Raw genomic sequence first — 14,548 nt, forward strand, 5'->3', positions numbered from 1 at the left:
ATACTCATGATGAGGCCTTACCACAACCTTATAAAGTTTCAGCATCACAGCCCTACTCTTGTATTCTAGACCTCTTGAAATGAATGCTGACATTGCATTTGCCTTCCTCATCACCAACTCAACCTGCAGGTTAACCTTCAGTCTGATCTACATAGAACATAGAATAGTACAGCACAGTACAGGCCCTTCGGCTCACAATGTTGTGCCGACCCTCAAACCCTGCCTCCCATATAACCCTCCACCTTAAATTCCTCCATATACCTGTCTAGTAGTCTCCCAAGTCCCTTTGCATCTCAGATTTTTTGATTTTCTCCCTATTTAGAAAATAGTCTGCACATTTATTTCTACTACCAAAGTGCATGACCATGCATTTTCCAACATTGTATTTCATTTGCCACTCTCTTGCCCATTCTCCTAATCTGTCTAAATCCTTTTGTAGACTACCTGTTTCCACTACACTACCTGCCCCTCCACCAGTCTTGCAGTCATGTGCAAACTTGTCAACAAAGCCATCTATTCCATCATCTAAATCATTGATTACACAGCATTAAAAGAAGTGGTCCCAGCAATGACTCCTGTTGATCACCACTAATCACTGGCAACTGGCCAGAAAAGGATCCTTTTATTCCCACTCAGTGCCTCCTGTCAATCAGCTGATGCTGTAACCATGCCAGTCATTTTCTTGTAGTACCATGGGCTCTTAACTTTGTAAGCAACCTCATGTGTGGCAGCTTGTCAATGACCTTCCGAAAGCCCAAATATACAATATCCACTTCTTCCCCTTTATCTGTCCTACTTGTAATCTCCTCAATGAATTCCAACAGGTTCATCAGGCAAGATTTCCCCTGAAGGAAACAATGGTAACTTTGTCCCGTTTTGTCCCATATCACCAAGTACTCCATAACCTCATCCTTAACAATTGACTCCAACATCTTCCCAACCACTGAGGTTGGGTTAACTGTTCTATAATTTCCTTTCTGCTGGCTTCCTCCTTTCTTAAAGAGTGGAGTCACATTTGCAATTTTCCAGTCCTCTGGCACCATGCCAGAGTCGAATGATTTTTGAAAGTTCACTACTAATGCCCCCACAATCTCTATCGCTCCCTCTTTCAGAACCCTTGGGTGCAGTTTATCTGGTCTGGCTGACTTGTGTTCTTTCAGCTTTTTGAGCACCTTCTTCCCTGTAATAGTAACTGCACTCACTTCTCGTCCTTCACACACAACAATATCTTGAGTCTTCCACAGTGAAGGCTGATGTAAAATACTCATTTAGTTCACTTGTCATCTCCTTGTCCCCCATTATTATTTCTCTGGCTTCATTTTGTAGTGGTCCTATATTCACTCTCATCTCTCTTTTATTTCTTACATACTTGAAAAAGCTTTTGCTATCCACTTTGATATTGTTTGCTAGCTTGCTTTCATATTTCATCTTTTCCCTCCTAATGATTCTTTTAGTTGAGCTCTGTAGGTTTTTAAAAGCTTCCCAATTCTCCATCTTCCCACTAATTCTTGCTTTGTTGTATGCCCTCTCTTGCTTTTACATTAGCTTTGACTTCCCTTGTCAGCTACAGTTGTACTTTTTTGCCATTTGAGTATTTTTTTGTTTTTGGAATACATATATCCTGTGCCCTCCTCATTTTTCCCAGAAATGCAAGCCATTGCTGCTCTGCTGTCATCCCTGCCAACATCTCCATCCAATTTACTTTGGCCAACTCCTCTCTCATACCACTGTAATTTCCTTCACTCCACTAAGACTGCTACATCAGACTTTACTTACTCCCTATCAAAATTCAAGTTGAACACAATCATATTGTGATCACCGTCTCCTGAGAATTCTTTTACCTTAAGCTCTCTTAATCGTCTGCAGTTCATTACATAACGCCCAACCAGTATAGCTGATCCCCTCGTAGGCTTAATGACAACCTGCTCTAAAAAGCCATCTCATAGGCATTCAACAAACTCACTCTCTTGAGATCTATTACCAACCTGATTTTCCAAATCGAACTGCAAGTTAAAATCTCCCATGACTATCACAATATTGCCTTTTCTATTTCCCGTTGTAATTTGTAGTCCAAATCCCAGCTATTGTTGGGAGGCCTATATATAACTGCTATCAGGGTCCTTTTACCCTTGCAGTTTCTTAACTCAACCAACAAGAATTCAGCATCTTCTGAACCTATGTCACATCTTTCTGCTGATCTGATGCCATTCTTTACCAGCAGAATCACACCACCCCCCACCCCACCTACTTTCCTATACCTCTGATGCAATGCGTAAGCTTGGACATTCAGCTCCTAACTACAACCATCCCTCAACCATGATCCAGTGATTGCCACAACATCATACATGGCAACCTGTAGAAGAGCAACAAGATCATCCACCTTATTTCCTATACTCCGTGCATTGAGATATAACACTTTGAATACTGTATTTGCTACCCTTTTCGATTCTGCATCCCTAATGCACTGATACTCACCCCGCTGGCTGCAATTTTGTCCTATCATCTGCCTGCCCTTCCTGACAGTCTTACTCACACTGTCTTTGCCTTTTTTAACCATCCATCCTATCCAAACTCCCTTCACTCCATTCCCAACCCCCTGCCAAATTAGTTTAAACCCTCCCCAGCATCTCTAACAAACCTGCCCAGAAAAATATTGGTCCCCATCGGATTCAGGTGCAATCCATCACTTTTTTTGTACAGTTCGTATCTCCTCCAGAAGCGATCTCAGTGATCTAAGAACCTGACGCCCTGCCCAGCTTCTCAGCCACAACATTTATCTGCCAAATCATCTTGTTTCTACACTCACTGGCGTGTGACACAGGTAGCAATCCAGAAGTTACTACCCTGGAGGTTCTGCTTCCCACATTTCTGCCTAGCTCTCTAAATTCTCCTTCAGGACTTCTTTGCTTTTCCTTCCTGTGTCATTGGTATGAATATGTACCAAGAAATCTGGCTGTTCTCCAGAACTCCCTAACTCTGGCACCTGGGAGGCAACGTACCATCCAAGTGTCCCATTCATGTGCACAGAATCTCCTGTCTTTTCCCCTATTGAGGCCCCTATCACTACCACCCCCTTCTTCTCCCTCTTTCCCTTCTTTCCCTTCTGAAAGCTTCCCAATCCTCTAATTTTCCCACTAATCCCTCCCACTCATTCCTGGAACATTAAGCTGCCAGTCCTGCTCCCACAATCAAGTCTCATGAATGGCTACAATGTTGTAATTCCACGTGCTGACCCATGCCTTAAGTTTATCCACTTTTCCTACAATACTCCTTGCATGGTAAAAGTACATAACTCAGAACTTTAGTCCCACCATGCTCAATCTTTCAATTCCTGAGTTTGTATGGAGGCTTAACCCCATCTTTCCCCACAACCACTCTGTATTTTTCCCTCTTTTTTTGCACTGCTTATTTAATTTTTCTTTTCTATATGTACTTCTTACTGTGATTTATAGCTTTTATTATTATGTATTGCTGCCGCAAAACAACAGATTTCATGATACATGCAAGTGATATTAAATCTGATTCTGATTTCAATTCTATCTGCTCTGGTTCGCACCTCCCCGCACACCGCAACTCCAGTTTGGCCACTACCAATACCCTTGTGTTAACAATTTTTTATTAGACTGTGGTACTCTTGCTGCTTGTGGTCCCCCGGGTGTTGGACATTTTCAGTGTTTAAGGGGCTTCCCCACCCACCTGAGCCCCTCCCTGTGCTGGAGGGGAAGGAGATCAGGCTGTGGTCTTTACAGAGTCTTTGCGGTTGCTATACTGTGTATTCAGTGCATTCCTCAGCCCATACTCCTACAGTTTGGTGTGTGCCAGGGTGCAGTATTCCATTTCAGACATCTCGCTGTGCTGGAAAACCAGCAAGTCTTGGGCAGACTGAAGGGAGCCTTGCACTGAGTTGATGGTCTTCTAGCAGCATCCAGTATCTGTCTCAGTTTGTGTCCTAGGACAGCCCTCTGTTGTGCAGCTACTTGCAATCAATTGAGATGAGGATGCACATCCATCTCCTTGCCCTGTTAGCAAATCCACAGTCTCCCAAGCAATGGAATGCTGTATTTTCCTCACCACTGCCATCACTAGGGCAGCCTGCATTGGTGAAGATACTTTAAGTCTGAAATTATTTCAGAATTGTACTGTGAGCCAATCGGAATCAGGTTTAATATCACTAGCATACTGTATACTGTGAATTTTTTTAACTTTGCTGCAACAGTACAATGTAATACATAATAGAAAAAAAAATTGAATTACAGTAAGTATATACAGTGCCAAAAATGTATTCACACTCCTGCCACCTTGGAAGTTTTCATGTTTTATTGTTTTACAACATTGAATCACAGTAGATTTAATTTGGCTTTTTTTGACACTGATCGACAGAAAGAGACTCTTTCCTGTCAAAGTGAAATCCGATCTCTACAAAGTGATCTAAATTAATTACAAATATAAATCACAAAATAATTGATTGCGTAAGTATTCACCCCTTTTAATATGACACACCAAATCATCACTGGTGCAGCCAATTAGTTTTAATAGTCATATAATTATTTAAATGGCAATCACCGTATGCAATCAAAGTGTTTCAATTGATTGTAGTAAAAATACACCTATAACTGGAAGGTCCAACCATTGTGGAATCAGTATCCTTGTTAAAAAAGACAAAAGAACACTCCAGGCAACTCCACGAGAAGATTATTGAAAAGCACAAGTCAGGAGATGGATACAAGTAAATTTCCAAGTTACTGAATATCCCTTGGAGTAGTTAAGTCATTCATCAAGAAATGGAAAGGATATGCCAAAGCTGTAAACCTGCCTAGAGCAGGCTGAGTGACCGTGCAAGAAGGGGGCTAGTGAGAGAAGTTACCAAGAGACCTATGACAACTCTGGAGGAGTTACAAGCTTCAGTGGCTGAGATTGGAGACTGCACAGGCAACAACTGTTGCCTGGGTGCTTTACCAGTCACAGCTTTATGGAAGAATGGCCAAGAGAAAGGCTCTTTTGGAAAAAAATCTCACATGAAATCTCGGCTAGAGTTTGCCAGAAGATATGTAGGAGACTCTGAAGTCAGCTGGAAGAAGGTTCTATGGTCTGATGAAACTAAAATTGAACTTTTTGGCCATCAGACTAAGCCAAATGCTGCACATTATCAAAAACACACCATTCCTACAGTGAAGCACGGTAGTGGCTGCACCATGCAGCAAAATACAGGGAAATCCTGGTGGATAACCTGATGCAGCCTGCAAGAGAACTGCAACTTTGGACAAGATCTGTTTTCCAGGAAGACAATGACCTCAAGCATAAAGCCAAAGCTGACCAGGAGTGGCTTAAAAATAACAAAGTTAATATCCTGCAGTGGCTAAACGAGAGTCCAGACTTCAATCCAATTGAGAATTTGTGGCTGGACTTGAAAAGGGCTGTTCGCTCACAATCCCCATGCAATCTGACTGAGCTTGAGCAATTTTTTAAAGAAGAATGGGGAAAAATTGCAGTGTCCAGATGTGCAAAGCTGATGGAGACCTATCCACACAGACTCAAGGCTGTATTACTGCCAAAGGTGGAACTACTAAATACTGAATTAAAGGGGATGAATATTTATGCTGTCAATTATTTTGTGCTGTATATTTGTAATTAATTTTGATCACTCTGTACACATCTGTTTTCACTTTGACACCGAAGAGTCTTTTTCTGTTGATCAGTGTCAAAAAAATCCAAATTAAATCCACTGGGATTCAGTGTTGTAAAACAATAAAACCTAAAAACTTTTTTGGGGGGGTGAATACTTCTTATGGACTCTATAGATAAAATAGTTAAATAAATAGTGCAAAGGTATAGAAATAAAAAAGTAGTGAGGTAGTGTTCATTCAGAAATCGGATGGCAGAGAGGAAGAAGCTGTTCCTGAGTGTGTGCCTTCAGGCTTCTACACCTCCTTCCTGATGAGAAGAGGATTGTCCTGGGTGAAAGGGGTCCTCAATGATGAACTTTGCCTTTTTGAGGCATCGCTTCTTAATGTTATCCTGGATACTACAGAGGCTAGTGCCCATGATGGAGCTGACTACTTTTACAACCATCTGCAGCTTATTCCGATCAATGGCAGTGCCATGGTGATGAGGTGAGATGATTAGCATCTAAATGCTGTTGATTGACAGCACACACCAGGGTGAGGTGGGAGAGGCAGATATGCTCGGGACTTTTAAGAGACTCTTAAATAGGCACACGGATGATAGAAAAATGAAGGGCTGTGTAGGAGGGAAGGCTTAGATTGATCTTGGAGTAGGCCATGATGTGGGCTGTAGGGTTTTTTACTGTGCTGTTGTATATTCCATGAAGGTTCACTTACAGGTGAAAAGAGTTGAACTGACTTTATTTCTTACATCCTTCAATAAAGTAATGTAAAGGTTTTTACTCCTTGTCTTCATCTAAATGTGCAATGTGCAATCATAGTAATTTATAATAATTTATAATAAATAGAACTGTCAGTGTAATATAGAGTACACTCAAATCAGCGTGAGTTGACCAGTCTGATGGCCTGGTGGAAGAAGCTGTCCCGGTGCCTGTTGGTCCTGGCTTTTATCCTGCAGTACCACTTCCCGGATGGTAGCAGCTGGAATAGTTTGTGGTTGGGGTGACTCGGGTCCCCAATAATCCTTTGGGCCCTCTTTACACACCTGTCCTTGTAAATGTCCTGAAGAGTCCTGCAATTGAGGAAGGTACGGTTCCCATACCAGGCAGTGATGCAGCCAGTCAGGATGCTCTCAATTATGCCCCTGTAGCAAGTTCTTAGGATTTGGAGACCCATACCAAACATCCTCAACCGTCTGAGGTGAAAGAGGCGCTGTTGTGCCTTTTTCACCACACAGCTGGTGGTACAGACCACGTGAGGTCCTCGGTGATGTGGATGCCGAGGAACTTAAAGCTGTTTATCCTCTCAACCCCAGATCCATCGATGTCAATAGGGGTTAGCCCGTCTCCATTCCTCCTGTAATCCACAACTAGCTCCTTTGTTTTTGCGACCTTGAGGGAGAGGTTGTTTTCTTAACACCACTGTGTCAGAGAGATGACTTCTTCCCTGTAGGCCACCTCATTATTGTTTGAAATAAGGCCAATCAATGTAGTGTCATCAGCAAATTTAATTAGCAGATTAGAGCTGTGGGTGGCAACACAGTCATGGGTATACAGGGAGTAAAGGATGGGACTCAGTACGCAGCCCTGAGGGGCTCCTGTATTGAGGGTCAGAGAGGTGGAGGTGAGAGAGACAACTCTTACCACCTGCCGGCGATCTGACAGGAAGTCCAGGATCCAGCTGCACAAGGCAGGGTCAAGGCCAAGGTCTTTGAGCTTCTTGTCGAGCTTCGATGGAATTATGGTGTTGAATGCTGAAATGTAGTCCAAGAACAGCATTCTAACGTAAGCATCCTCCTCCAGATGTGTAAGGACGGTATATAGAGCAGTGGCTATTGTGTCGTCTGTCGAACGGTTGTGTCGGTTGGTGAATTGTAGGGGGTTCAGTTTGGGTGGTTTCAAGCTGCAGATGTAATCCTTGACCAGCCTCTGAAAGTATTTGCTTATTATTGGGGTGAGTGTTACAGGATGCCAGTCATTCAGGCATGTTACCTTGGTCTTTTTTTGAAGTAGGAGGGCACTCTACACTGAGAGAGGGAGAGATTAAAAATGTCAGTAAACACACCTGCTAGTTGTGCTGCGCACATCCTGAGTACTCGCCCAGAGAATTCAAAGTTTAAAGTAAGTTTATTATAAAAGCACATATACAGCCCTGAGATTTGTTTTCTTGCAGGGGCAGTCGGAGTAAATACAAGAAATGAGATAGAATCAATTAAAAGTCCATACTGAACAGGCTGGACAAGTAACCAAAAACAAACCATAGAAACATAGAAAGCCTACAGCACAATACAGGCCCTTTGGCCCACAAAGTTGTGCCAAACATGTCCTTACAAGTGAAAACCTGCAGATGCTGGAACACACACAAAATGCTGGATTCTTGAGTCCTGATGAAGGGTCTTGGGCCAAAACTTCAACTGTTTACTCTCTTCCATGGATGGCAAACAGCCAATATGCAAAAGACAACAAACTGTGCAAATACAAAGGGGAATGGACGGGTGAATAAATAAATAAATAGCAATAAATATTGAGAATATGAGATGAAGAGTCCTTGAAAGTGAGTGCATAGGTTTTGAGAATTGTTCAGTGATGGGGCAAATGAAGTTATCCCTCAGGTTCAGGAGCCTGATGGTTGAGGGGTAATAGCTGTTCCTGAACCTGGTGGTGTGAGGGTCTTCGATGATGAATGCGGCAGTGCTCTGTGTGGATGTACTCAATTCTGAGGAGAAACTCAGCTGTATCCGCTATTTTTTGTAGGATTTTCCATTCAAGGGCATTGGTGTTTCCATACCAGGCTGTGATTCAACTGGCCAATTGAATTGTCAGTCTACAGAATGAGCAAAGTAGTATACTTTGGAGAATTGTAGTACAAATGGACTTTATTGACAAATGCTGTGCAATTATTATTTATTCATTAGTCTTTGCAGAAACATAGAAGAAAACAACATCTGCTCTCACTCCATCCTCCCACCACCCCACTAGGAATAGGGTTCCCCTGGTCCTCACCTACCACCCCACCAGCCTCCGGGTCCAACATATTATTCTCCGTAACTTCCGCCACCTCCGACGGGATCCCACCACTAAGCACATCTTTCCCTCCCCACCTCTCTCTGCATTCCGCAAGGATAGCTCCCTACACAACTCCCTTGTCCATTCGTCCCCCCCATCCCTCCCCACTGATCTCCCTCCTGGCACTTATTCGTGTAAGCGGAACAAGTGCTACACATGCCCTTACACTTCCTCCCTTACCACCATTCAGGGCCCCAAACAGTCCTTCCAGGTGAGGCATCACTTCACCTGTGAGTCGACTGGGGTGATATACTACGTCCGGTGCTCCCGATGTGGCCTTTTATATATTGGTGAGACCCGACGCAGACTGGGAGACCGTTTTGCTGAACATCTACGCTCTGTCCGCCAGAGAAAGCAGGTTCTCCCAGTGGCCATACATTTTAATTCCACGTCCCATTCCCATTCTGACATGTCTATCCACGGCCTCCTCTACTGTAAAGATGAAGCCACACTCAGGTTGGAGGAACAACACCTTATATTCCGTCTGGGTAGCCTCCAACCTGATGGCATGAACATCGACTTCTCTAACTTCCGCTAAGGCCCCACCTCCCCCTCGTACCCCATCTGTTACTCATTTTTATGCACACATTCTTTCTCTCACTCTCCTTTTTCTCCCTCTGTCCCTCTGAATATACCTCTTGCCCATCCTCTGGGTCACCCCCCCTCCTTGTCTTTCTTCCCGGACCTCCTGTCCCATGATCCTCTCGTATCCCCTTTTGCCTATCACCTGTCCAGCTCTCGGCTCTATCCCTCCCCCTCCTGTCTTCTCCTATCATTTTGCATCTCCCCCTCCCCCTCCAGCTTTCAAATCCCTTACTCACTCTTCCTTCAGTTAGTCCTGACGAAGGGTCTCGGCCTGAAACGTCGACTGCACCTCTTCCTATAGATGCTGCTTGGCCTGCTGCGTTCACCAGCAACTTTGATGTATGTTGCTTGAAAGTTGTGGTGTTCAATTGCAGTGAGATGTTAAAAGATAAGAATGTCAATGAGCTGACACCACTTCTTATAAATCTTGTTTTGCAGGGAGTCGTTCCCAAATGACCTTCAGTTCAGCATTTTGATGCGTTTCACAGTTGATCAGACACAGACTCCAAATTTGAAGGTTAGTTGTAAATACAGAAATCATCATTGCATTTTGCAGTTGTAACTTGCACAATGGACTCAGCTTTCCAGATCATCTGCCTTTCTTTCTATGAACTCCAATACAGGCAGCTTTCAGGAAATCAAACCTTAGTCTTGCTTTTCACTTTCTTTTATAGTTCATACTTTGCTGTTCTTTAATAAATCAAATAGTAGAACTGAATATGTCTCACTGCCAAGATATAACACGGCTATCCATTTATCCATCGTGTCACTAAGGAATATTTTGTACCACTTCTGATGCCGGAGCCTATGTAATTTAACATTGCTGCAACAGAGCTCTGAATATTAACTTATTTTCATGTCTGATAGCCAAGGTAGCTATGGAAATTGCATTGTTTTATTCATTTATTAATATAGCTCATAATTAGATATCCATTGGGCAATTCAGGCCATCAGCACCAGCAGAGTTGTCAGAGTCACATTTCACCATAGTCAATAACTTCATTTTCCAGCCTATCACTCATTCCACCATTGTCATTACATTGATGAACCAACCCTGAAGGGCTGGTAGTATTTGTGCAATCACTCAATTCAAGTATGATGTTCTCTTTAGAGGTTGTCTATTGGCGGTATCCAGGATCCACATATCCGGATGGGTTCCCCGAACGGAGAATGCCTGTGCATGACTTTGTTTACCATGGGGAGGTCAGCCACCACAATGTCCTTCACAGATTGGGGTCAGGGTCCAGTGCTACTCTATTCAAGGAGTGCTGAAAGGCATACTTTCATTTGGGGAGCCAGTCCTAACTACGGTGCAGCTGTATACGGCTGCATATTAATAAGTGCAAACTGCAAGTAACAAACAAATTGTCATAAAATTGAAGTTCTATAGTCTGTCAAATCTAGTTCTAAACAGTCAAAGACAAATGAGCAGCAAATTGGAAGAGGATGAAGAGATTCCAGGACCATCCCTGTTACTAGTGAAGGAAGCCCAACACATGAATTCCAAAGATCAAAGAGAATTCCAAATGTACAGCTGCAAAAGTCTATTAGCTAAGAACAGAGAAAGAAAGACTAAAGATGCTGGGCCAGAGTTGTCAACTCTTCTTGTACCCCATGGATAAGAGATTTGCAGATAAGTCAACCAATCAGATGGCCCCTATTCAAATAATACAATACCAGAGAACTTCCCAGAACTCGCAAAGAACTGTAACCATGAAGGTGCACAGTAAACAATTGTATATATGATCGCAAGAAAAGGAGGAGAAAAAAAAGGATCAGCCATGATTGAATGGCAGAGTAGACTCAATGGGCCAAATGGCCTAATTCTGCTCCTATGTCTTATAGTCTTACGGTCTAAACAGTTACATGTATATAGGTCGTTACATTAAAACATTAGTAGGCATAAAAGTTAAGCTGCAAAAAAAAAACAATTATACAGTCTAATCCAGCAATGGTGAACAATCATACCTCCTGCATCCATGTGCAAATCATTCACATATATCACAAGAGCACTGATAGCTGTGGAATAACATTAGTCACAGGCATCTAACCATGAATACGACCCTCTACTGTTATCTTCTGTCCTCTATTACTAAGCCAATTTTGGATCCTACTTGACATCATGGGCCCTAACCTTTTGGACAGATCTACCAGGACAGACCTTGTCAAAGGCCGTTTTAAAGTCCATGTAGACCACATCTACTATACTTCCCTCCGCTCATCATTGCTCTTTGTTAATTACTCAAAAAATTCAATCAAATTGACAGCTATGTCCTCGGTTGACACAGCCATGACAGCCATCTCAGATCACATAGAACGAAGAACAATACAGCACAGGAACGGGCCCTTTAGCCTGTTGTGCTGAACCAATTAAATGAATAATCAAAAGGCTAACTAAACTAATCCCCTCTGCCAATGCAATGTCCATATCCATAAGTTTTCCTCACATTCATCTATCTGAACTTCTCTTAAAAGTCTAATGTATCTGCCTCTACCACCACCCCAGTCAGCACATTCAAGGCACCCACTGCTTTCTGTGTAAAAAAATCTTGCTTCTCATTTGAAATTACCCCCTCTCACCTAATTGCATGCCCTCTGGTATCAAACATTTTAACCCTGGAGGAAAAATACTGTCTGTCTACTCTATATATGCCTCTCATAATCTTGTATTTCATTATCTCATTATAGCTCATGTCCTCTAATCCAGGCAGCATCCTGGTAAACCTTTTCTGCCCCCTCTCCAAGGCCTCAACATTCTTCCTATAATGAGGTGACCAGAACTGTATGCAATACTTCAAATGCAGCCTGATTAGAGTTTTACAAAGCTGCAACATAACTTTCTGACTTCTGAATTCAGTGCCTTGCCTAATAAAGGCAAACATGCCTTATGCCTTTGTTACCACCCAATCAACCTATTTATCCACTTACAGGGAGCTATGAGCTTGGACCCCAAGATCCCTCTGCTGATTAACACTGTTTTTCCAAGTGTGCATGAATCCTGTCCCTCAGAATTTTTTTTCAATAACTTCGTAGTACTGCCATACCAGGCTTTTCTCTGCCATACTATATGAAAAGAGGGACCTCATTCACCATCCTCCAGTCATCTGGCAGAATCTTAAAAATCTCAGCCTGTGACGCAATGATCTTTTCACTTGTCTCCAATTAAAATGTGAGGTCTTTATGGTTTTACTCTGCTTACTGCCTGTTCATGGTTTTTTCCTTGAGAATTTCTGAACTAAATTTATTTACTAATGCTTGATTGTTTGTCATTGTTTTAACTTTATGTAAGTTATGGCAACATGTATGAGGTGGAAAAAGCACTTTCAGTTTTTGCTTTGCAAATTACAGGTGAAAGTTGCCATTTTGAAATACATTGAGACCTTGACGATACAAATGGAGCCAGCAGATTTTGTAAACTCTAGTGAAACACGTCTGGCAGTATCACGAATCATCACATGGACAACAGAGCCAAAGAGCTCTGATGTTCGAAAGGTACCTGCTTTACCTGATTTACCTTTGTATTGTTTTCTTGGTCTGACTTGTTCTTATGGCACTTTACATTTGTCAAAGCATATACGATTATTTCAGTTAATTTAATCATTTTTCCCAATTAGTTTATTCATTTAAATTTGTATTCGCTTAACAAAACAGCAATATAATTGAAATGCCTGAATCAGAATCAGGTTTATTCAGGCCATTGGTTCAGAAGTTTCATGACTATTCTTAAGTCTGTTCATCTGAGCTTCAAGCTCCTGGAGCAACAAATAATCTGCTGGAAGAACCAGAATCAGGCTTAAAATCACTGGCATGAAGTTGTTGTTTTGAGGCATCAGTACATTGCATAACTAATAATAAAAACTAAAATTATAATAAGTATAAAAAAAGAAAGCAAAGCAAGCTAAATAAGTAGTGCAAAAAGAGAGCAAAAAAAAGAAAAACATTGAAGTAGTATACATTGAGGAAGGTAAATATTGAGCTCGTCATCTGTTCAGAAATCTGATTGCAGAGGGATAGAAGCTGTTCCTCAAGCATTGTTTGTGTCCCTTCAGGCTCATGTACCTCTTCGTTGATGGTAACATTGAGAAGAGGGCATGTCCTGGGCGATGGGAGTCCTTAGAGCAAAAATTAGTGGGAAGTGAAAAGGATTGAGGAGCTTTTAAAAACCAACTGAAGGCAACTAAAAAGTCATTAAGAAGGTAAAGATGGAATACAAAAGTAAACTAACCAATAATATTAAAGAGGATACCAAAAGTTTCTTCAGATACATAAAATGTAAAAGAGAGTCAAGTGGATATCGGACCGCTGCAAAATGATGCTGGAGAGGTAGTAATGGGAAACAACGAAATGGTAGATGAAGTGAATAAGAATTTTGCATCAGTCTTCACTGTGGAAGACACCATCAGTATGGTGGAAGTTCCAGGTGTCAGAAGTCACGAAGTGTGTGAAGTTACCATATCTAGAGAGAAGGTTCTTGGGAAACTAAAAGGTCTGAAGGAGGTGGCTGAAGAGATTGTGGAGACATTAATAATGATCTTTCAAAAAAATCATTGGACTCTGGCATTGTGCCAGAGGACTGGAAATTAGAAGAAAGGAAACTATAGGTCAGTTAGTCTGACCTCAGTGGTTGGGAAGATGTTGGAGTGGAATATTAAGGATGAGGTTTTGTGGTACTTGGAGGCACATGATCAACTAGGCCATAGTCAGCATGGTTTCCTCAAAGGAAAATCTTGCCAGACAAATCTGTTGTAATTCTTTGAAGAAATAACAAGCAGGATGGATCAAGGAGAATCGGTTGATGTTGTGTACTTGGATTTTCAGAAGGCTTTTGTCAAGGTGCCACTCATGAGGCTGCTTAACAAGCTAATTAGCCCATGGTATTACAGAAAAGATTCAAGCATGGGTAAAGCAGTGGCTGATTGGCAGGAGGCAAAGAGTGGGAATAAAGGGAGCCTTTTATGGTTGGCTGCTGATGACTAGTGGTGTTCCACAGGGGTCTGTACTGGGACTGATTCTTTTTACATTATATTTTAATGATTTGGATGATGGAATTGATGGCTTTGTTGCAAAGTTTGCAGACAATATGAAGATAGGTGGAAGGGCAGGTAGTTTATGGGAAGTAGAGAGGCACCAGAAGGACTTCGACAGATTCGGATAATGGGCAAAGAAATAGCAGATGGAATACAGTGTCGGGAAGTGTATGGTCATGCACTTTGGTAGAAGAAGTGAAAGAGTTGACTATTTTCTAAATGGAGAAAAAATACAAATAACTGAGGCGTA

General features: G+C 42.1%; 1 protein-coding gene across 31 annotated transcripts in view; it reads left to right on the forward strand.

Annotated features, from left to right (window-relative positions):
• Window positions 1–14,548, forward strand: part of clasp2 (cytoplasmic linker associated protein 2) — a 354,796-nt gene that overhangs the window by 287,369 nt on the left and 52,879 nt on the right. For all 31 annotated transcript variants that reach the window (XM_063066415.1, XM_063066422.1, XM_063066446.1 and 28 more), the window contains 2 exons: window positions 9,710–9,788; window positions 12,620–12,763. In XM_063066415.1, the coding sequence (XP_062922485.1) occupies window positions 9,710–9,788; window positions 12,620–12,763 (223 nt within the window). The remainder of the gene's footprint in view (window positions 1–9,709; window positions 9,789–12,619; window positions 12,764–14,548) is intronic.

Source organism: Mobula hypostoma, chromosome 1, assembly GCF_963921235.1.
Source record: "Mobula hypostoma chromosome 1, sMobHyp1.1, whole genome shotgun sequence".
Lineage (NCBI taxonomy): Eukaryota > Metazoa > Chordata > Chondrichthyes > Myliobatiformes > Myliobatidae > Mobula > Mobula hypostoma.